Source organism: Corvus moneduloides, chromosome 1 (genome assembly GCF_009650955.1).
Source record: "Corvus moneduloides isolate bCorMon1 chromosome 1, bCorMon1.pri, whole genome shotgun sequence".
NCBI lineage: Eukaryota > Metazoa > Chordata > Aves > Passeriformes > Corvidae > Corvus > Corvus moneduloides.
Genome location: NC_045476.1, coordinates 29,700,144 through 29,724,951, shown reverse-complemented (window position 1 = coordinate 29,724,951; position 24,808 = coordinate 29,700,144). Strand labels below are relative to the sequence as shown.

The window sequence follows — 24,808 nt, the reverse complement described above, 5'->3', positions numbered from 1 at the left end:
TCACCCAAATCTCACAGCACCCAGCAGAGAGAAGACAACTTTACAGAACAGGATACAGCTAGGATGTGGGACTTGCCCCAAATCAGAGAGGTTTTCTGTGACAGATTCAGAGCTAAATCTACATTTCTCTTGGCATACAAAGCCACACCTTCACAGAAAGACTGCCCATTTCTCTGTACCACAATACAATGGAGAGCAAATATTATGTTCAGTTTTGATATAGAGGTATATAAAGCAGGCAGGGAAAACAAGGCATAGCACAATGACAACGGAACATACATGGAAAATAAAATGTCACCATAACTTACAGGAGCTGCATTGTTTTTCACTGTGACACTCGGAGTTGTGGCTCGTAGTGCCCCACTCACGCCATGGTAGTACTTGAAGCAGATCTTTGTTTCAGCTAAAAAAAAACCCAAAAGCAGTATTTTAGATTAGAAAAACTGCCAGGGATAAGCTGCATGATCAGCTGCAGCTCACAGACATGAGGCTGGCAAGCAGTTAAATTGCAAATGGTTCATTTTGTCTGGCTGGCAGAACAGGATACCTCCTGCCTCTGATCTTCCCCTTTGCCAAGGTGAAATTTAGAGTTTGGTTCATGGATTCAAAACAGTTAAAATCCAAACCTCTTCTGAGCAGAAGTTACCACAAACAGATCTTAGAGCACCTGTTTAGCATCCTTTAGGTAGAAAAAAAGTAGGGACACATAAATCTTCCCAGTTCAGACATACCAAGCACTAATGTGCAGAGAAATTGAGGAATTTCCTTAGGATAATGTAGCGGGTTGAGTTCGAAACCAGGCAGAAACACCAATTAATGTAGTGGTTTTGGTTCAAAATATTCATTACTTACTTATTTTCCTTCTGTGAGATAAGAATTAGGAGAAAAGCAAAGCAGGCACAAACCTTAAACAGTTGCAGTACAATGAAAGAGCTTTATTACTAACAGAATTAATATAAAGAGAAAACAAAACAAAATTAAAGCAAATCCCCCCTCCCCTCCAGCACTTCTCTCCTTTTACCCAGCTCACACAAGGATAACAGAACATGGGATGTTAGTCAGTGTTCCAGTTCTTGAAAAGTCTCTCTCTTATGCTTAAGGAAAAAAGGGTTTTCCTTCAGTTGCACGTGGTTCCCAAACTGCCACTAACAGCAGACCCGCCCGGAAACAAACAATCTGCTGTGTGTAGAACATCTCTCCCATGAAAAATCTCACAGTTCCTTCACACTGCAAAACATAGGCCATCACATGGGGTTATTAATCTTTTTAAGGATAAGTTATTTTGGCCTGCACACAAAGGCTTTTCTTCGCCACAAGTCTCTAACAGCCTCTCACTACTTCTGTATAGCCTGGCATAGGCACTCTTCACAATCTTCACAGGCCACACGAGGATCCTCCATCCCCCCATGTTCTTCAAATGGATTAAAGAGACAGTTTGTGGTATTACAGTTTCTTACCACAGCATGCAAGAAGGTTTTTTAAGCTGCGCGCCAGAGTCGCGGCACCGCCCTCTTTTCTCCCGTCGCCATGCTCAGCTCCGTCCCACGTGACTCACTTCTCTTTCTCCCTGACTCTGAAGCCGCCATGTTGAAGGGTGTTCTTGTTCAGGCTTTACGGTGGAGAAAGCCTCGCTCCCTCTGTGCTGCTGGCTGCATGGTGTCCTCTTCAGTTCAGCACGAAGTGTGCTGGCTGCAGACAGGAGGCTCTGCCGGCTCCCGTTGGCTCCGCCGGCTCCGCATGGAGAGGAGAGGGACCTGCCTGTCCCCAGAAGCCGCGCTGGATGGGTTTAGCTGTGAGCAGTCCATGGCTGGTTTTAGCTGCCTGTGGCTCTGGGACAGTCCCCCCGCAGTGACCCAGGGTCCGTGCCACAGCGTTGGGAAAGGGGGAAAGGGGCAGTGGCCCCAGCCCGGCCCGGCGGGGCCTGGAGGCTCGGAGTCCCCCCGCCTGCCACCTTCCAGCAGGCGAGCTCCGACAAGAAGGGGCAGTCCCGCCTTTCTGTGCGGTTTAAATATGTAAATTGTGAGAAGCGTAATTGGTCTTAAAGACTGTCCATCAACTCAGGGTCAACCCAATACAGATAAGATTGCATAGCTGCTCATTGACAGCTTCACAGTTTCACTGTGCCAAATTGTTCTGGCCTTGGTCAGGCCAAGGACGTAGATCTCCACAGATTAACTGCTCTGCCAGTTACTACATTAAAGCATTTTTCAGGTACATCAGAGTACCACCAGACCCTGCCTTAGTGTATTTCCACTGACTTCTAAAGATTTAAGTTAGGTGACGAACACAGGAAAGGTCATGATTTTTGACACTCATAGCGCTGCTTTTTGCCACATGCATTGACATTCAAATAAATAACATTGAGAGGAACTCATCTCAATAACTGTATCAAGGCACAGAAGTGGAAACAGCTTCTTCTTAATCAGCCCCTCACAACCCACTTTCTTGTCTGCTACAAGAAGGAAAGACAGTTCAAGACAGCTTCTGTGTTGGTCTGTGACTACAGATGTGAAGTACTGCTATTTGCCTACTCACCTGGAACTGGTGCTCATCCTGGCCTGCCTGCTGGCATGCAAGAGTTTTCTTCCACAGTAAACTAGATGTGAACTGGTCTGGTATGTGCCTACATACAGTCAGGACACAGCAATTATGCAGCATTACATTCGTAACAGGTATGTTTGCAAGATCTGAAAAATGCCTGTTTAAATAAAAGCAGCTTTCACATCCAGTTTTAACTGGATAATGACATGCAAATGTTCATCTGTTCCATAATATACTTGAAGGTGCTTTTCATAACCAAGATTTTCTTTAACACCTTGCTTTGCAGCTGCTGCTGTAGCTCAGGGAAAACACCAGCCTTCACCAGCAGAGCACAACAATGCTCACTTTAAGTACAGTGCCCATGTATGAAAACAATAAAAAAATGCCAATTATGTGTTTTAACAAATAAATTGCATTGCAGTTTTAATATCAGTAACAAAATTAGCCAAATCACTGCAGCTCTGATCTGCTGTTTGTAGATCCAAGGAACAACTGTGTAGCACTCCAGGTGGAAGCAAAACTTGAGACATGAAAAATGGTGGAGACCCTCAAAAATGCAGGTCTGAATTGCTTACCCTGATAGCTACACAGGAACATAGGTGGAAGAAGAAATCCTGATATTTTTTGAAAGGCAAAATGATTTTGTAAGTGTAAAGCCTTCCCAACTTTCACATGTCACTTGGGAAATGAAAAGCAAAGAGGTGATGTTCCCAAGTAGTTCAAGCACTACTTATTTTCAGGTGGCTTCCCAGTCCTCTAACCTGAGGGGTGCTGCAGGAATGCACAGTCCATCCATGAGAACCACAGTGCCAGCGCACTTAATCTGTCACCATATTTTCCATCCCCAGAGCCTGTTCTGCAACCAGGTGCACATTTCTGCTCATACAGTGAAAATACAGCCTCTCCCTATATCCACAATGGGTGCATGTGTCCCATTTACTTCACAGAACTCCATAAGAATTGGAACAGGCTACACAGCCCTTCACCACCTCCACGAGGGGCTCTGGGGCCCATCCTGGGGTTGAATTCATAACTATACCCTCCAATGAAATTCTGCAAGTTCAAGAGATTTACTTGAGGTGTCAGTGCAGCTGAGCAAGCGACTCTATCTTTGCACCTGGGAGCAGCAGTTGTTTCCTTTTGGCAGCAAAAAAACCTGGATGAGCCTGTGGGACAGAAAAATTGCAAGTCCAGATTGTATTTTCACGATGTAATTTTCTCTACAGGACTTTTAACAGCTCAGCAGCTAACTCATTTACTCGCTGAGAGGACAGCAAAAGCTGAGGATATCTCAATAGCTAAAACACGCAGTTCTCACCAATTATTCAAATCTTAATTTTCCTCTCCCCTGGTGATTTTTAGCTACAGTTTGCACGGAACATTGAGAGCTAAAATAAAGAGAAGAATTTAAAAAAACCCAACTTTTGGAGGTAATAAAACATATCTTCAGGTGTTAGCTTGTATGACAATGTTCAGACCCCACAGCAGGAAATCTTCTCATAGGTTGACAAGCAGGAAATCAGTTACCATGTGCATTGGGAAAATTTTAAAAGAATCCATCAAATTAACCTAAAAGTATTAGAGAGAACAGAAGGAGAGAAGAACATATCCATGTGTAGTTAATCTGGCTATTAGTCCCACTTTCAAGGACAAAGGACTTTTCAAGACTAAATGACTGAATATGTATTTGGAAAGAACAACGTGGATATTACAGGTTCCTCTGAGTTTCACACTACTATTTCTAATTTAATTTGCAACCAAACTGCCCACATACAGGTTCACACTGGCAAGAAAGCAACTCAAGAGAGATGCAAGTGTCACACCCAATCCAAAATGGTGGCAGAGCTGGAGCCATTCATCAAGCAGTGGTAGAGGTGGTGATTAATGAACATCAAAGGTTTCATTCAGAGAACAGATCTGAGAGAAAATGTCTTATGAAGGCCTTCGTAGGTTGAAAAATTGCTCTAGAAGCATCAGGGGAACATTTTCTTTTTTCTAGATTCCTCCCTCCCCCTCTTGCTTATATCGTTTTCAGATTGAAAATATTATACAAATGTCTATTTTCAATGGAGAGATGAAACTTTAGCAAGTATAAAGCTTGCAATATTATATACAGTTTCCTGATGTGTAAAAATGGTACTAGGACCCTAGTTGGTCATTTTTTGGCCATGAGCCATTCTTTCCAAATAACACTGTTGGTGCCATGTTTTTCACCGCAACAGAGTCCTAACATTTTAATCCATCTGAAGATTAATCTTGCATTCTCGAATCACCTTTGAGACATTTCCAAAACAGATGCAGAACCTGTGAACTTGGTACCACTGCCTCTGTAGATGAACAGAAAGCACTGGAAGTTTTGGTAAGACAGTGACATAAATTAACCTGAATATTATCCAGCTGGCATTTGTAAATAATACGTACTTACAAAGACTGTTTGGATTGTAGTCTTGTAGATTAGCTTGTTCTGAAATAAAGGAGACCATTTAACTCTGTCCTGCTGCCCTAGCTACATGGCACAGTGCACAGGTCAGGAGCAGGTGTTGTCTGGTTAATCCCCAGTTATAAACAAATGTGTGCCACTGTTATTTTCATCTCTAATTATTTAGAGGTCCCTGGATCCAGTAATGAAGTTATGATGTTAAAGTCAGGAAGTAATGAGGTTAAATTCTTCTTTCAATCAGCAAAAATGTCAGGGAAACTGGTAAATCTTCCAAGAGATGAGATGCCTAAAGATGCTCGGACATAGTCATGCCCATGGCAACTACCAAACTACTCAGCAATTCACATGGATCAAGAAAAAAACAGCATTGTATTCCCTTTACACCAGACTTGGTATCTCCATTTGTGCCACTTTTGGCTGGAGTAGAGTTAATTTTCTTCACAGTGGCTGGTATGGGGCTGTGTTTTGGATTTGTGCTGAACACATGGTCAATAATATAGAGATGTTTTTGTTGCTGCTGAGCAGGGCTCACACAGAGCCAAAGCCTTTTCTGCTTTTCATACTGCCATGCTGAGGAGGAGACTGGGGGTGCATAGAAAACTGGGAGGAGACACATCTGGGACAGGTGACCAAATCACATGACATCACAGTATATAAAGTGGGGGGAAGAAGGACGAAAGGGGGGATGTTTGCAGTGACAGCGCTTGACTTCCCAAGCAGTCCATTGCACGTAATGGGGCCCTGCTCTCCTGGAGATTGCTGAACACCTGCCTGCCCATAGGAAGGTGGTGATAGAATTCCTTGTTTTGCTTTGTTTGTGTGCACAGCTTTTGCTTTCCGTATTAAACTGTCTTTATCTCAGCCCATCTAGTTTTACGGCTTTTAACCTTCCCGTTTTCTTCCTGATTCCACTGGTGGGGGAGTGAACGAGTGGCTGTGTGGGGCTTGGCTGCTGGCTGAGGTTGAACCATGACACCGTTATACCATGACTTGTTAGAGCTTTCCACTGCAATGGTATAAAAAAGAAAATCCCCAGTTGTATGCTCAGATTCACCACTGTAACTATTACAGGTGCACAAAAAATACAGCTCCCCCAAAGGAAGGCCCTCAAGGCACAGCAATGTAAGATAATCAGAACCAGGCAACAAGAAGGGTGATCCTGTTTTCTTCCTCGCACCAAGTGCCTGTGTGGGCCACACAGGTTACAAGAAAGGGAGAGGAACTGGGATGTATTTCATCCCTGGACACCACAGAAACCACTCTTTATTCAGAGGAAAGCACTGAGAAGTTTGACTTTTGCCAGAGAAACTCTGCCATGGGGATTCATCCCTCTCACAAGAAAAAAAGTTAATTTCACAAAAATGATTTCACTATCAAAGCCCTGAGTTACCTCAGTTACCAAAACAGTTTTGCAAATTAACTGGAACATTAATTTACCAGCTGAACATTACTCAGGCAATAGTTTACACTGCCTCTGCAACCACCCAGCTCTTGAAAACATTCTACTACTTATGAAACTGAAGTGAGAGGAAATAAAATCTAGTAGGGCCTGCTGATGAATTGCAACTGGAGGTATTGAAGTTTGAAAGTCTCCAAGAGGTCTCCTAGTGCCCATTATCCAGCCACTTTTCTGTCAGTGTTATTAGTCCTGTTGGTTTATTTGATATCCTTTCCCTTTAAAATATGTCCATTCCTACGCATCTTCCTCATTCCTTAAGAGTTGTCAAAACTGCTCTGAATGTCTTCTCAAAAATTCACTTGCTCTTATAATTAGTTCTCTGTTCCTTGCTTACTAAGGACCTGATCAACCCGATGTTAGAGGCTCAGTTTTCACTTAAAGGTGGATTTATTCTTTCAAATACAGAAAAAAAGCTCTGCCAAGGTTACGCAGTTTCCCTTGTTAAACTAAAAAAAACCCCAAAACACCCTAACGAGTATTTCAAGGAAGACTAAATTACATTCTTTGGGGGAGGCAGGAAGCATCAGCTGGTGTTTGATAGGAGTGTGAGATGCACCTGGGGCACTTCCACAAGCTTGCTGTGATTTACTCCCATGACACTTTGTTTCAGTTAAATAGCTGAGGTGACTGGGCATTAGCTAGGCATTTCTCAGTGCTATAAAAACCTCTCAGGGAAGTAATGCCAGTCTTAAAAACTGAGTCATTTTTGATCAATTCAAGCTATTTCTAAAAGAGCTGTTGTTGCTCTTTTGGGCAAATACTGTGCATAAAAAATGAAAGGTGTCAAAACCAGTAATGAAAAGGTAGCTGTCTCTGGTAAGTGGTTGGGAACCAAGTGAACCAAATCAGACAGCAAAGCAATTAAGTTATGAGTCATACCATTTTCCCTAGAGAGGAGCCAGAAGTGGAATAGACAAATATATGATGCTGTGCTACAATCAGATGTCTGTGGGACCACCCTGAATTAAAGCAGCCATGGTGATCTCTAGAAGTGGAGACAGCTTGTGTCAAAGTGAAGACTATGAGTCAATGGAGGGAGAGAACTGTTTGAATACAATGGGGAAACTGGGAGAGGCATATGAAAAAAACAGGACAAGGAATTACAATGGGAAGCCAAAATAGAGAGAGATTAAAGGCAATGTATATGAAGAATTGAGTGAGTACGCAATGTCCTTGAGGGGAGAAAAGGATTGAGATTATAACAAAATCACTGCACAGAGTGGGACAGGGGAGAAAGCAGAGAGACTTCAACTGTGTAAACAACACTGAAAGAGACTAAAAGACAAGAAATTCAGGAAAAGGAAACGAAGCAAGGAAAGGCAGACAGGGAAAGAGCAAGAAAGTCAAACTTGAAGAAGAAAGAAAAAGTCAGAGAGACCTTCAGCCAGCATGGAGCAGCACAGTGTATAAGCTGTATCAGCAGCTCCCTGTGAAACCTGGTGTTGGGGTTTTAGTTTAGTCTGTTTTTTTTCCTGTTAAAGGAATTTTCTCCCATATGCATGTTGCTAGGGGACAAATAACTGTACTTAAGAAAGACAAAAGGGGAGTGGGGCGGACCTGGCTACTCCTTTGTCTACACCTGGGTGTGGGGTCAGTTCGCTCAGAGCGTCCGGAGAGAGAAGCTGCAGAGAAAGGAGCTGCTGCTTCTTTCTTTTTGGCCGTTCTTTCTTTCTGCTGGAAGCAACGCCGGGACCCCAAAAGCCGCTTTCCCTGCCCTGCTGGAGACCGGGCTGTGGCTGCCCTGCCCCGCTGCTGCTTCGAGCTTCCGCTACGCTGTAGCCCTGCTCGCCCTGCCTGCCTGGGCCTCCGTGGGGTTCTCCCATCTGGATACATCTCGCCTGCCACCCGGGATTTGCGTCCGTCTCTGCCGTTTCAGCCTGCTGTTCCTGAGAGTCCGGGATCGGCTGCCCAGGGGTTTGTGAAGCCTTTGTCCCATCCCTTCCCGGGATCCCCGGAGCACCGGTGCCGCGTGTTTCCCGAGCTCGCTCCGGAGCGCCCCCTGCAGCCGCGGGGGAACCATCGCACCTGCCCTGCTCACCGGGAGCCGCCAGCGCCCCTGCCGGCTGCGAGCGGAACTGCACCCAAGGGGAAAGGGCCTGACAGCCGAGAAGGCTGGGACTGGGTTTGTGATTGTTTGCTGTTACTGCCATAGTTGTTGTTGTTTTGTTTGACTGGTTATATACACATATATATATAGAGTAAAGAACTGTTATTCCTATTTCCCACATCTTTGCCTAAAGGCCCTTGATTTCAAAATATAATAACTTGGAGGGAAAAGGGGTTATATCTGCCACTTCAAGGGGGGGCCTCTGCCTTCCTTAGCAGACACCTGTCTTTCAAAACCGAGACAGATCTTGGCGCCCAACGTGGGGCCTGAGGGCATTAAGAGATAGAGGTGAAAAAGGAATAACAGTTCCTCGATAACTTTATTTTGTGTGCTGGATATTGGAACCTTGTTAGGCAGCACTATGTGGTCTAGTTTACCCTGGTTTGGGTGGCATGTAGCCGTGGCTATATTCTTCCCCTTTGCAGCTCCTTACTTGAATATGGGTCCTCTGACTAAGGCTACCATTGCTGTTATCCAGCTTGCGTTATGGGTCGAGAAGGTGAGGAATTCATGGGTTTTTAACTTCCTCCGGAATGTGGGCACATGGATAAACAGCTATCACACACTGAGCACATGTTTTTGGGGTTATGTTAACAATGGTACTTTCTGTGAGGAAATGACACCAGGGGAAGTTTTCTCCCAACCCCTCAACCAGTTCTTTGGGCCCACCCCATCAATTTTCGAAGGGTTTAAATTCCCTCTGAATACTAACCATCTGCTGCTGATAGGCCTACTCTATTTAGCATTCAAGGATAAGTTGAGATTGGCTTGGATATCTACCCAGACACCAGCCCCAGAGACTAGAGATCCTGCCCCAGAACCTGACATGGCCCCAGAGAGTAGAGTTCCTACCCCAGAGCCTGATCCTGCCCCAGAGCCTGACATGGCCCCAGAGAGTAGAGTTCCTACCCCAGAACCTGACACGGCCCCAGACACTAGAGATCCTACCCCAGAGCCAGAGCCTGCCACAGCCCCAGACACTAGAGATCCCGCCCCACAGACTGATACTGCCCAACAGTCCACCTCAGAAATGGACTACCCAAACTGGGTGGGGGTACTGGCAAAAGGGATGCAGGAGATGTGCCAAGAGATGGGTCAGGTGCGCCAGGGGATATGCCAGGAGATGGGCCAGGTGCGCAAGGAGATGTGCCAGGAGATGGGCCAGGTGCGCCAGGAGATATGCCAATTGCTAAGGGAATACACCTCCTCAGCTAGTGAAAAACCCTCTCCCTGCCCCAAAGAGGGTGAGTCCGATGGTGCAGCAGTGGAACCCACGGATGTTACAACCGTCCAGGCTTCAGCTGAACCACAAGGACAACCACAGCCAGCAGCAGTCGCCCCTGTGCAAAGGAGGAAGTATAAGACCAAATCAGTACGACCAGTTAATGATGATGGGCAACCAGGGCCCTCACAACCAGCAGGAGAGCCAGAGTCAGAAGTCATCACTGAGTCCCTGTCGCACGACAGTCTCCGTGCTATGCGAAACGACATTGTGCGAAGGGGGCGTGAGCCTTATACCACCTGGCTGCTTCGGGTTTGAGACCTTATGGGCACAAGTGTGCAACTGGATAGTGGTGAGGCAAGGTATCTGGGATCGTTGACCCAGGACCCAGGTGTGGACCAGATATTTGTGAGGGAGCCAGGGCCTCTCTCTCTCTGGGAGCGGCTCTTAATGAGTGTGAGAGAAAGGTTCATTCACAAAGAAAGAATGCAGGAGTATCATCATAGAATGCAGTGGAAGACACTCGAGCAAGGGATCCAACAGCTAAGAGAGGTGGCAATATTAGAGGTACTCTTTGGGAAGGATGGACAGCATGATAATGACCCCGATAAGGTCAGGTGCACAGGACAGATGATGTGGAACCTGGCAAGGCTAGGGCCATCGCAATACACCACCTTCATTGCAACGATTGATGCTGACAATACCCGAGAAACAGTGGGCTCTGTTGCCAACAGGCTCAGGCATTATGACAGCATGATCAACGGCCCGCTGAAAGCTCATGTCTCTGCTGTGGTCCAGGACCTCAAAGAGGAGATGAAGGAGATGAGGAAGGAAATGAGGGAGGAGATGAGGGAGGAGATGAGGGAGGAGATGAGGAGGGTCAGTGTGGCACCAGTGCGAGTCACAGGCCCCCAAGTCAGAGCCCATCGTCCCCCTGCTAGAGAGAGAGGGTACACCCCACGAGCTGAGCTGTGGTTTTTCCTGTGTGAGCATGGGGAAGACATGAGAAGGTGGGATGGGAAACCCACCTCTGCCCTGGCAGCGCGGGTGCGTGAACTCAAGGAGGGAGGCACTAACCGAGGGGGTTCCGCTAAGGTGAAGGTAGCCTCAGCCTCCCGTGACCGAGCTGCCAGGTATTACAGAAAGGAGGATGATATGTCGGATCCCCTTGAAGGTACCTCGAGCATGTACACCCAGGGAAAGAATGATAACCAGGGCTAGAGGGGCCCTGCCTCTAGCCAGGAAGAGGCACGGGAGAACCGAGTTTTCTGGACGGTGTGGATCCGATGGCCTGGCACATCAGAGCCACAAAAATATGATGCATTGGTTGATACTGGGGCACAGTGTACTTTAATGCCATCGGGACATGTGGGGGCAGAACCTGTATCCATCGCTGGGGTGACTGGGGGATCACAGCAGTTGACCCTTTTGGAAGCTGAGGTGAGCCTGACTGGGAAGGAGTGGCAAAAGCATCCGATTGTGACCGGCCCAGAGGCCCCGTGTATTCTGGGCATAGACTTCCTCCGGAATGGCTACTACAAAGACCCAAAAGGACTCAGATGGGCATTTGGGATTGCTGCTGTGGAGGCAGAGGGCATTAGGCAATTGAACACCCTGCCTGGACTATCTGAGAATCCTTCTGCAGTTGGGCTCCTGAAAGTGGAAGAGCAACGAGTGCCAATTGCCACCTCGACAGTGCACCGCCGGCAGTATCGGACAAATCGAGATGCTGTGATCCCCATCCACAAGATGATCCGCGAGCTGGAGAGTCAAGGGGTGGTCAGCAAGACCCACTCACCCTTCAACAGCCCCATCTGGCCTGTGCGCAAGTCTGACGGGGAATGGAGATTGACTGTGGACTATCGTGCCCTGAATGAAGTGACTCCACCGTTGAGCGCTGCCGTGCCGGACATGTTGGAGCTCCAGTACGAGCTGGAGTCCAAAGCAGCGAAGTGGTACGCCACTAGTGACATTGCCAATGCATTCTTCTCCATTCCTCTGGCAGCAGAGTGCAGGCCTCAGTTTGCCTTCACCTGGAGGGGCGTGCAGTACACCTGGAACCGACTGCCCCAGGGGTGGAAGCACAGTCCCACCATCTGTCATGGACTGATCCAGACTGCACTAGAAAAGGGTGAGGCTCCAGAACATCTGCAGTACATTGATGACATCATTGTGTGGGGGAACACCGCAACCGAAGTGTTTGAGAAAGGAGAGAGAATAATTCAAATTCTCCTGCAAGCTGGTTTTGCCATCAAGAAGAGCAAGGTCAAGGGACCTGCCCGAGAGATCCAGTTCCTGGGAGTAAAGTGGCAAGATGGACGACGTCAGATTCCCATTGAGGTCATCAATAAGATCACAGCAATGTCTCCGCCGACCAACAAGAAGGAAACACAAGCTTTCCTAGGTGCTATAGGTTTCTGGAGGATGCACATTCCCGAGTACAGCCAGATCGTGAGTCCTCTCTACCTGGTTACCCGCAAGAAGAATGATTTCCACTGGGGCCCTGAACAGCAGCAAGCCTTCACTCAGATCAAACAGGAAATTGCTCACGCCGTAGCCCTTGGCCCAGTCAGGACAGGACCAGAGGTGAAGAACGTGCTCTACTCTGCAGCCGGGAACAATGGTCTGTCCTGGAGCCTCTGGCAGAAGGTGCCTGGTGAGACTCGGGGCCAACCACTGGGATTCTGGAGCCGAAGCTACAGAGGATCTGAAGCCAACTACACTCCCACAGAGAAGGAAATCCTGGCAGCTTATGAAGGAGTCCAGGCTGCCTCAGAAGTAATCGGCACAGAGGCACAACTCCTCCTGGCACCCCGACTACCGGTGCTGGGGTGGATGTTCAAAGGAAAGGTTCCCTCCACGCATCACGCCACCGACGCTACTTGGAGCAAATGGATTGCCCTCATCACGCAGCGCGCCCGAATTGGAAACCCAAGTCGCCCTGGGATCTTGGAAATAATTACGAACTGGCCGGAAGGTGAGACTTTTGGGTTATCTTCTGAAGAAGAAGAGGAGCAGGTGACACGTGCCGAAGAAGCCCCACCATATAACGAGCTACCAGAGAGTGAAAGACAATACGCCCTCTTCACTGATGGTTCCTGCCGAATTGTAGGCGCTAGCCGGAAATGGAAAGCCGCTGTATGGAGCCCCACACGACAAGTTGCACAGGCTACTGAAGGAGAAGGTGGATCGAGCCAATTTGCTGAGCTCAAAGCTGTCCAATTAGCTCTGGACATAGCTGAAAGAGAGAAGTGGCCAAAGCTCTACCTCTACACTGATTCATGGATGGTAGCCAATGCTCTGTGGGGTTGGCTGGAAAGGTGGAATAAGGCAAACTGGCAGCGCAGAGGAAAACCAATCTGGGCTGCTGAAGAGTGGAAAGACATTGCCACTCGGGTAGAGAAGCTATCCGTGAAGGTCCGTCATGTAGATGCTCACATCCCCAAGAGCCGGGCTAATGAAGAACATCATAACAACAAACAGGTACATCAGGCTGCGAAAATAGAGGTGTCCCAGATAGACTTGGATTGGCAACATAAAGGAGAATTGTTCCTAGCTCGATGGGCCCATGATGCCTCAGGTCATCAGGGCAGAGATGCCACCTATAAGTGGGCACGAGACCGAGGGGTGGATCTAACCATGGACAGTATCTCCCAGGTTATCCATGATTGTGAGACATGCGCTGCGATCAAGCAGGCCAAGCGGGTGAAGCCTCTGTGGTATGGCGGGCGATGGTCCAAATACAAGTATGGGGAGGCCTGGCAGATTGATTACATCACACTGCCTCAAACCCGCCAAGGCAAGCGCTATGTGCTCACAATGGTAGAAGCCACCACTGGGTGGCTGGAGACCTATCCTGTGCCTCACGCTACTGCCCGGAACACCATCCTGGGCCTGGAAAAGCAAGTCCTTTGGAGGCATGGCACCCCTGAGAGAATCGAGTCTGACAATGGGACTCATTTCAAGAACAGCCTTATAAACACCTGGGCTAGAGAACATGGCATAGAGTGGGTGTACCACATCCCTTACCATGCACCAGCAGCTGGGAAGGTTGAGCGGTGTAATGGACTGCTTAAAACCACCTTGAAGGCACTGGGTGGGGGGACTTTCAAAAACTGGGAGATGCATTTAGCAAGAGCCACCTGGTTAGTTAACACTCGAGGTTCCACCAGCCGAGCAGGCCCTGCCCAATCCGAACCCCTACAAACAACAGACGGGGATAAGGTTCCAGTGGTGCACATGAGAGGTATGCTTGGAAAAACTGTTTGGGTAAAGTCTGCCTTGAGCAAAGACAAACCCATCCGTGGGGTTGTTTTTGCTCAGGGACCAGGTTGCACCTGGTGGGTGATGCAAAAGGATGGAGAGACCCAATGCATACCTCAAGGGGACCTTGTTTTAGGGTGAACTACCCATGGCTCTGTACTTGTATCAGTATCAGCATGTATATTTGTATATAATTTGGGTAATGCATAGATTTATATGGTTAAAAAAAGTTAAGTTTCATGTAACATGTTAGTATGGGAAAAAATTCGGGGTGGATAATGTTGGGGTTTTAGTTTAGTCTGTTTTTTTTCCTGTTAAAGGAATTTTCTCCCATATGCATGTTGCTAGGGGACAAATAGCTGTACTTAAGAAAGACAAAAGGGGAGTGGGGCGGACCTGGCTACTCCTTTGTCTACACCTGGGTGTGGGGTCAGTTCGCTCAGAGCGTCCGGAGAGAGAAGCTGCAGAGAAAGGAGCTGCTGCTTCTTTCTTTTTGGCCGTTCTTTCTTTCTGCTGGAAGCAACGCCGGGACCCCAAAAGCCGCTTTCCCTGCCCTGCTGGAGACCGGGCTGTGGCTGCCCTGCCCCGCTGCTGCTTCGAGCTTCCGCTACGCTGTAGCCCTGCTCGCCCTGCCTGCCTGGGCCTCCGTGGGGTTCTCCCATCTGGATACATCTCGCCTGCCACCCGGGATTTGCGTCCGTCTCTGCCGTTTCAGCCTGCTGTTCCTGAGAGTCCGGGATCGGCTGCCCAGGGGTTTGTGAAGCCTTTGTCCCATCCCTTCCCGGGATCCCCGGAGCACCGGTGCCGCGTGTTTCCCGAGCTCGCTCCGGAGCGCCCCCTGCAGCCGCGGGGGAACCATCGCACCTGCCCTGCTCACCGGGAGCCGCCAGCGCCCCTGCCGGCTGCGAGCGGAACTGCACCCAAGGGGAAAGGGCCTGACAGCCGAGAAGGCTGGGACTGGGTTTGTGATTGCTGTTACTGCCATAGTTGTTGTTGTTTTGTTTGACTGGTTATATACACATATATATATAAAGAACTGTTATTCCTATTTCCCACATCTTTGCCTAAAGGCCCTTGATTTCAAAATATAATAACTTGGAGGGAAAAGGGGTTATATCTGCCACTTCAAGGGGGGGCCTCTGCCTTCCTTAGCAGACACCTGTCTTTCAAAACCGAGACACCTGGTGTGCATGTCATGTCCACCTCTCATGCCTGACCTCCCTTCTTGACCTGCTGCTGCCTCCAGCACCCATCTCCTCTTTATGAATATCACTGGAAGTGTAGAGAGCAGGTAAATTGTGCAAGACAAAGAGGTGAAACCCAGCACTCCTGTACCAGCATGAGCTTTTCCCTAAGCATCAATAGTTTTTAGATAAATTTAGGTAGTTTCTCATGATATTGTACCTGCCCTGTCAGCAAAGAATTAATATTCATAATGAAGATAAAAGGTAAGGTTATTACTGGCAGATCTAATTTGTACTTACAATGTTGATACATGGTACAGTTTATTTCCATCATGTAGGCCTGCTGCTGCTCCATGCAAACAATGGCTCTTATTTCTGGTGCTCTATAGAAAAACTGCCTGTTCCAGGCATTGGCTGTCTCCAACATCCAATGGTGACACTACAGCATCAAGCTAGTTTGCTTTAGTAACCAAACAAGGCCTAAACCGATGTGTTTCTTTAATCCTGTTGCAGAATTTCTTCCAATTTTCTGATGACTTTTTCCTTGCTCTGCTCTGAAATGTGCCCAAACACTTAACAGGCGTCTTTGGAGAAACTGCAAGCCTTGAGATCTTGAAGTCTTGCCTTTCAGGTAACTATAATGTTTCCCAGCAAGAAAGAAAGAAGTATCTGGAGCCAGAATTAAGGCTGACCAGTACATACCAGCAATTTGAGGCACAAACATTTGCAAGGAAACTCTAATAGCTCAAAAGCAAGCAGTAGAACACTCAGAAAAATTCTAATCAAATTTTAACTTAAGCCAAAAATCCACACTTGTCAAGATACAGAAATATGCAGTTAGAACATTCAAATAACCATAATTCTGCACCAATAATATATTTCAGTATATGTAGTTGTAACTGATATTTGAAGAACAAATCAGATGATCTTAGTAGTAGTTTTTTTTTTTTTTTAATCTTCAGAAGTTGTTGCATAGACTGTTCCTTCCCAAGGGTTGCACGTGAGGGCTGCAGTTATCTCCTTTATAACCGGAGAGCTGATTATTAGCATTTATTATATCATTGATTCTTTGTTCCATTGATCTGCAGATACTCTCCCCTATTGACTTTCACTTTTATTTCCTTTGCTTGATATTTTGATTCAGCAGCTACCTGCCATGACAAGAGTAGTGGGGGAAATTACTACAATAATAACTAATGTGTAGCCACAAATCTTCATATTCAGTGGTTCAATCTCCTCTGTCCTTCAAACTTCACTTGTTTGAGCCCTCAGTGTTCCACGTTCCATACTGTATTGATTTTGAGTCTAGCTTTGTATAATCCACCTCTGTTACTACGCTGTTCATATGAAGTGACAGGTATGTGCTTACCCATGGCTGCACTGGGAAGCTTTTCAGCTCTGGACTCCTGAGCACAAGACAAAATCACACCATCTTTGCCTTACAAAAATAAAGGCATCTCTGAGTTTCTACTGCAGGACAGATACAACAAAGTGGCTCTGTAAACTGCTGTTCCAGGAAAACATATAGATCTAATTTCAATAGGCTGCTGCTTACGTGCTACCCTCATAAAGCTGTCCTATTGGCAAGACTCATTACTAAAGAATGCTAGCAGCTGGAATGGATGTGTGCTTATACATTTCAGCACTTTTATGTATTTCTCCATACAAGCAGTACATCCAGCATTGCTGATTACGAAAGCTGTTTGACATTTTTCATTATAAACCTTGTTTTCAGATGCTTCTACATTTTCAAATATACATACATTTGGAATAAAATTTTGTGTGCTGGATGTCCGCCTCAGATCTACAGAAAGGCACAGCAAGAAAATTTCATCCAGAAATTTGTAGCTGAAGGTAAGGAAAAACCATGGTGTTTTTACCCATGAAAAATTTCTGAAGACCTTTTTTTTTACCCCCCAAGTTAATACATGCTTAATATAGTGACTTCTGCTCCATATCTCCCTGCATTCCTGTGAAAGTACATTAAAATTCATCTAACTTATAAGCCTCTCTAAAAAATTCAGTCTGATATGCTCATTTGAGATATCTTTGATTTTACCATCTAAATGCCCAGGAAATCCTAGCTGTGCTGAGCATGTTCCAAACTGGCAGTAAGACAGGCTTTTTCTGCAATACAGATCTAAGTTTCTCCTGACTGTGCCATGTCTGGAGGCAGGAAGATTGCATCTCTGGGTATCTCCCCAGTATCCAAGTAGCATGAAAGAGGAGAATATGAATCCACAGCCAATTTGCCCCCCTTGAAGGAAAAGACAGAGGAGGCTGGGGGTATTATGAGCATAGGGTGGGGAAACAGAAGCGGTGACAAAAACAGGTAAAATGGTGAAGAAAAAACCACTGTGATTTGTGGTGGTCATAGGCTTGAGTAGAGAAAGATCTGGGGGGAGCAAGCAGCAGAGCACTGTTTCAGTCTTGCTAGAACAAATGAGCACTGCCAGCTGCCTTCAAGGTGGGAACACAATGCATGTACAAGGGCTCTTGTATTCAAGCTCCCAATTATGCAACTACAGGGAGATGGCAATGGGATCTAAGGTCAGACTGCTGGCTAAAATTCTCTTGAGACAGGCAGGAGTTGGAATGCATTAAACTCTGTGGCTGTCCAGCATCCTTCATGATAGTCCAGTTCATCATAGACAAGGGTCTGTACCATCAAAGTGCCCAGTAAATCTGGCATTTAGATGGACAACTGGAGTCAAGGTAGGTCGAGTGAGGCAGAGTAGATCAAGTCAAAGCTTCCACAGATAGCCATCACAGAAAAGGTCAGTGGAAGGATGCCAGTGCCCACACAGTAGTTAAAGCTGCTAAATGTCTATGATAAAAAGTTGTCTTAGCCCTTTTGTAGCTGGGAAGAGAACCTGCAGTTTGTGTTGGCACATGTTCTGCAACTATTACCTCAGTTCTTAAATTTGATTGTGTAATGAGAGTAGTGAACCTGAAATTTGGTTTGCTCAGACAGTTCACAATCTTGAAAATAATAATTTCATAATAATTTTCCCCCTAAAATTATCTTCAGATGGGGAGTGGGGGAGGGGGCTGGGGGCAGAAAAGGACACAGCCTTACCACTGCTGGCACTGAGTCATCTCTCATCCCATTTAAACCAACAGAACTATTTCTTCCATATTCAGAAAGACAGCAGGATTCAGCCCAGAACAGGCAAGAATTTCATCTTTTTATTTACAGTTAACCCAACAGTGATATCTATGTGCTCTGCCTTTATAGACTGTTGTAAAGAAAGGACTGATAGGCACCAGTCTGGGTGAATGAAAGTTGGGAATGGGAGGGTCGTAACAACTTATCTGCCTTTCATCAGGAGAAGGAAAGGCTGTTTGAGAGAGACATTTTAGTCATTGCAAACAGCAAATTACAAGGGCTGAACTAAGACTGAAACTTTAATGAAATTCTGGAGCCTACAGGCGTCTAATGTTTTTATGTAAATCAGCTTAAGGATGACTTTTCATCATAAGCATTAGCAAGCAAGCAATTTATTTGAGAAAAACTTGCAATCATCAAAGTATTTTAGCTGTTTGATAGTTGAGTCCATAATAACTGGAAAACATGCCTACAGTTTGCTCTCTGGTCCTTAGCACTCACGCACGTTGCATGAAAATTAAGACTGCAGGCAAAACCTAACACATGGTTCATTTTATTTGAGGGAGATGATCTAAAATTACTTCTGAAATGCAACAATTAGATGAAGTTCTTAAACAACACTTTTGTTTTAAAATGGCTCATCATCTTGGTTACAACAAATTCAACAGTTCTTTATCAAAATTGAATAGTAGACAAAAAATCTCTATGCCTTCAGTACATGGGAAATGAGCCCTTTCTGCCTCCCATGTGGCCCCTTAGCTACATTAGAGTCATTGACATATTCAGGAAAAGAATTTGAACTGGAAATATAATGTCTGTGTTTTCAATTACACCAATATATCTTAAACCAAGATAAACAGACAGAAAATGAGTATACAGAACCACTGACACCCCTGAGCTTCGTTCTGAGTGTCATCAGAGGCACTGTGAAGGTGACCCAGAGATGACAAAGGTACAAAGTCTGTACAGTAAGGCACAGCTCCACAAAAGAGGAGGGATGGGCAGAGTTGGGGACCTCTCTCCTCTCTTCACTTGGATATACAGCCACTGGGATGTCCCACAAGAAGTAAGCTCTTATCAGTTGCCCCGATTGTAACATATCCTTTAGGCTTCCAGGTATTATGTCTGCCTCAAGTTAACTGCCTATAAAGCAGATGCCTGTGAACCATCAGCTCTTTGCTTTTATCAGGACAATTGTAGTTTAAAGTCTTAATTAAATACATATGACTGGTTATGCCTTCAGGCACAGCCTTGAGCAAGAGATAATGCATGAACTTCAGAAGCCGAGTGCCTGAGACACAGCCCTCTCCATCGCAACATGTTTTCATTCTCCTTGATCTCAACACATGGGTGTACCTTTGGATTTACAGAAGCAGAAAACTACAATAGATTTATGATCAACAACTAGTATTTAGGAAGGCATAAACTGTAACTTTACCCAATGCTTGCTTTGTGGTGAGAGGAGGACAACATGAAAAGCCTTGCAATGCCGAACCGGGCCAATTAGGGAGGAAATCAGGGGCGATTCATGTTTCCATTTACATTAGTAGCACCTGCTACAGCACTTGTTGATCTGGTCTTTAATCACAGTCTGAGAGGCATAACTGAATTTCACCTTAGAAACAGAACATTCCCTTGAGCCAGTCTTTCTTTTTTTCCTCTAAGAGAGTTACCCAAGAAAGTTACAGTGCCAAAACAAACCATCCTGGTGCTCACCATTCCCCCAGCTCCTCTTATAATTTATGTCCTTTCTCCTTGCTCTGCCAACTCTGCCAATCAGAAGCTGTATCTATTCACATTTCTCAGATCTGCTCAGTCACTCTAAGAATGCCTTTGAACAACCGTTTATGTTTTTAGCAGCCAGACCATGCAATATTAAAACTCAGTGTTCTGATTGGGAGCTATTACAGTCAGTCAAGCATGTGCCAAGCAGTACACAAAGAGAGTCTTGCAGTCAAGTGCTTGAGCAACAAGATGTGAATGTTACCCAGAAAAACACTTGGATGTAAGAGAATCCAAGACCTTAGCACCATTACTTGCAATACCATAATAAGGGCTGCTTTTCTATTTTAATACTCTTATCACAATTCAGTATGCACACATTCCTTGTCTCTACTCATATCTAAATATATATTTTAGCCTAGTATTTACATGAAAATGAAGCAAAAAATGGTCAATTTAAGAAGATGGTGGAATGAACATTCAAAATGCTTGTAGAAGCAGCTTTCTAATGCTCAAATGGTTTCAGTTACCCACTACACTAAGCACGTTATTGTTCACTGCTGCTACTTCGAATCATCAAATTAAAGAACTAATTTTGAATGACTAAGGGAATTATGCATCATACAACAAAGACTGTTCATTGCTGCCATAGTACAAGCACACTAATACAAGTGAAAGAAGTCATCAAAACGCTCCTTTCAATTGAAATAAGAGCTCACAGAGAAGAAGAGATATTGTGATACTCTCTTAGGCAGTAATGGTTTATGTATACCAAGGACGCGATGGCAAGTATGACAATTCATACTCTTCCCTTTCTGCACTCTAACTCAGGGCAGAACTACCTGCAGACAGTTTTGGAAGACAATAATTTTTAAAATACGGAGGACCAAAATTAAGGCCAGTAGTTGAGGCTGAGGCATTAAAGGAAACGTACAACAAAGCAACCCAAGGGGAGGTATGCACAACTTCCTTCATCTTGGAATTATCTGGTCTTATTTGCAAAGCATGGAACCGGTCTATACAGTGTGAAGAGAAAATGAGGACAGTTGCACCTATGTTTTGGCACTGTAACTCTACTGAAGGGAGAAGACAGTCACAGCATGATAACGGTGCAGTGGAGCTTGACATCTTTGGCACACCAGTTCCTGGTTTCATCATCTTGAAAACATTTTATTCCTTTCCACATTACTTTTTCCCTTCTTTGCAGAAAGGAAACGAGCAGCAGTGAACAATATTTAATTCTAACACTAAATACTTCTTACTTTATTAAATACAGTGTGAGATTAACAGCCCTGCACTGTAATTACCCAATGACCAAAATTTCCCAAAGTTCAGTTGTTCTGAAAAACAGCGTGCTTTGAGGTTTTTTCTTAGTACACCAAAGACTTACCTCCATAGGTCTTGTAAGCATTAATTAAACAGAAGAAAAGAGACTTCTGTGTCTTCCCAACACAGAGTCGTTCTCCTGTTTACACAGCTGAAGCATTTATAATTAATTGAGTTCACCCACTCAGACCCACGAGCCTTGAATAAAAACTTCGTGCCAGCTATGCTGCTGAGGTATGGGGTTTTTCCCTCTCTTCTCCTTTTAGCCTTACAAATGCTTTGCTTTATGACAACAGGGGCTATCTTCCTTCCATTTGCTGAGAAACCACTTGTAGAGAAAGCATGGTCACATCCTTTGGTTCTCACAGAGCCTTGTGAGCCATGGCACTGGTTGGTAAAAACCAGTCAGTGTGATGCTTCCGCAAACGCTGTGCTGCATCTAGGTATAGTGGATGGAAACATGGCCTTAAAATAGTGCCACCAGAGTTCCTCTCCCACCTACCATTGCTTGAGATGGCCCACGTGTGGCTGCTCACCCATTCAGAAAACTCCTTTTCACAAGGGCATTTTGATTAGATACCACTGCTACTGTGCCTATTGCTAATCTCCCTGGGAGTTTGTAAGACAAAGCACAAATTATCAAGAAGGAAAAGATCAAAAGGTATTATACCTGTTATTACTTCTCAATTTAGAGCTCCCTCTGCAATCTCCTATTTCACCATCTTTTTTTTTTTTTCTTTTCTACAGTACCAGCTTCTGTTCACCATTTATTTGCAATCTAATAATTAGGGAAGAAAATTGCTGTAGTCATGAAATGAAACATGATGTTTTAAAGTCCAGCAATTCCAAAAGTATCTCACTTGACACCAATAAAAAGAAGGGGCTACAAATGGGTTACGGTAGGTTGACTATAAAAAGACCAGTGAACCTAATACTGAGCACATTGGATGAGTATATTTGTTTTCAAGTGCAATAAAAATAGGGAACTGTAGGGGAAGTTACTATGAAATAGATGTTGCATTTGTGCAGGTTAAAAAAATTACTATCTTCTAACATACACTGGAGTAACAAGGAATGGAAATTTAAATATTTTAGCGGAGGGACAAAGAATCCTAAGCAGCACAGACAAGATACTGCAGACTAGGGAAGATTTCTTCCCTGGTACAATATACCAAGAAGTATGGGGGACATTGCAAAAAAAGGTCTCCAAATCATTTTTAGTTCCTAATGATCACAAGACCATACACAGATGCCAGCCCGTCCGTCCCCTGAAGGTGTGTGCCCAGTGGCTGGTGCATTCCCTCTGATTCTGCACTTCACTGCTGGTGAAGGTGCAGGGTCCCCGCAGTGCGAGCTGCAGATGTGCGCTGCATTGGTAGGGCTGACAACACCTGCAAGCCTTCAGAGCTGCCATCCCAAAAGCAGCACCTCCCGTCTCACTCAAGCCCATCCAAGCTGAAATTGCTGCAGTCACACAGGTGGCAGATGGGAAACATCATTCATTTTTTTATAGTAAGGGCTAAGGTCTCCAACCACAGCATGCTTAACTTCCAAGGGATTTGCTGCACTGCGAAAAGGAAACCCCAGTGCAAATCATCAATAGGCTGAGCAAGATTCAACAGCTGTTATATGACAACACATGTTGGGATGACTACATAGTCCAGACTGCAGATAACCTAGACTATTTTTAAAACACATTTTTTCAGAAATGAGCTTTTAGAGTACCTTGACAAAACCCAAAGGTGAGGCAAAGGACATCTGAAAAAAGGAAGTAATAGTAATAGAAATAGTAATAGAAAAGATGATTCTGGAGTAAGTTTCCTTTGAATCACCTGCATATTTGTAACTTGCACGATTGCTAATTTATACTTAAGTGTATTTTATATACATTTTTCCCCTAATCTGCCAGTTAAATACATAAAAATATGACACTTAGTCCTAATCTTGACAGTGAAAGTCATGCCTTCTATTGACCCCTAAGTGAGAGATTTTATACTCTATATGCAGCAACACTGAAAAAGGAAAATGCTCTGTTCTTTCCTTGCAGTCTGTAGGAAAGGTGTCAGCTCCCTGTGCCTGAGATAGGGCTGAAGACTTCAAGTGTCCTGCAGAACCTGGGCCACCACTTTGCCATCTTTGGCAGAAACACACTGAGCATTCAGATGAGATGCTCCCACACCAGAAAATCCGGGCTCTATTCAAACCTCTGCCACTGACTTCCTGTAGTAGTCTTACTCTTTCCCAACATAATTTCTTCCTCTATAACATGAAGGAAAATATACTACTGGCAACTCAGACTAAGGAGAAAAGAATATGAGTGTTTGCTAGTCTTTCCATAAGCCAGTTTTCATAACAACATGGCAGTTCTTCAGGGACAGGAGGATAGTATTCTCTGCTGAAAAGCAATGCTCACAGCCACATTCGGTAGAGGCCCTAGTAAGTGTATTAGCACCTGGGAAAACAGCAGCTCAGTAACAGATACATTCCCAAAAGGGATATGGTGCAGGTAGTCATCTGCCTCTCTAGAGGTGAGGCACTACATACACCCTTCTCTACTGATCTGAAGGGATTGGACTGGATTGGATTGGATTGGATTGGACTGAGCAGGTCATCACAGGATTTAGCTCTACTTATTACTTAAACTGTAATCAGTTAGGTCACACTAAAATTGAAAATTACATTCCAAATTTCTTTTAAAGTATTTGTTTGTTTGAATCTGCCTTACACTTATTTTCCCTTAAGTCACCAACAGGTTTGTACTTCAAAAACTCCTGAGCTGTAACCCTGTCACTCCTGGTATTACAAATCCCACTGAGAGAGCAAGGCATTTGGACAATTCAGACTGTATTAGGCACCTTGCCCAGGAATGACACAGGAAAAAGGAAGGAATAGAAAGTGAGACTGAAAGTTACTGGTCTAACTGGCTGGCTGCAGGTGCTTACAGCCAATACACAGAGGGAAAAAACTACTATAGAAGGAGAGCAAATGGTTATGGACAACTAATGCAATGGTAACAGTAACAGATGCACTGCTACACAAGCTTGGTCTGCTCTTTCTACCCAGCCTACTGCAGTTGCAGCAACCATACAGCTCCTTTATATCTTTGGGTGGGGTTTCACCAACATCAGGGGAATTGTAGCTGTAGCTGTCTCTTGAAACCATCTCATTTGTTGAGATGCTCAAAAACACAGCCAGGCCACATCCCATCCATGATTCTGCAGTTTCACAACAGAACTCACAACGCCAAGAAGGTCATACAAAGTACTTGCAGGTAACATGTTGTAGTCCGCTCACCAGGTCAAAACAGAATCTACATAAAACATATTGTAAATGCAAGTATTATTCTTACTAATTATCAGCAGCAAACGTCTTTTTTGGCAGTCTTGAGAGCAGAAAGAGTATTAAACAGAGCCAAGAATGAAGTTTTGAGACACA

The 24,808-nt window shown here is 45.1% G+C and overlaps 1 protein-coding gene across 8 annotated transcripts in view; it reads right to left on the bottom strand.

Annotated features, from left to right (window-relative positions):
• HECW1 (HECT, C2 and WW domain containing E3 ubiquitin protein ligase 1) overlaps positions 1-24,808 on the bottom strand; it is a 272,346-nt gene that overhangs the window by 126,639 nt on the left and 120,899 nt on the right. For all 8 annotated transcript variants that reach the window (XM_032103814.1, XM_032103793.1, XM_032103833.1 and 5 more), the window contains one exon: positions 309-403. In XM_032103814.1, the coding sequence (XP_031959705.1) occupies positions 309-403 (95 nt within the window). The remainder of the gene's footprint in view (positions 1-308; positions 404-24,808) is intronic.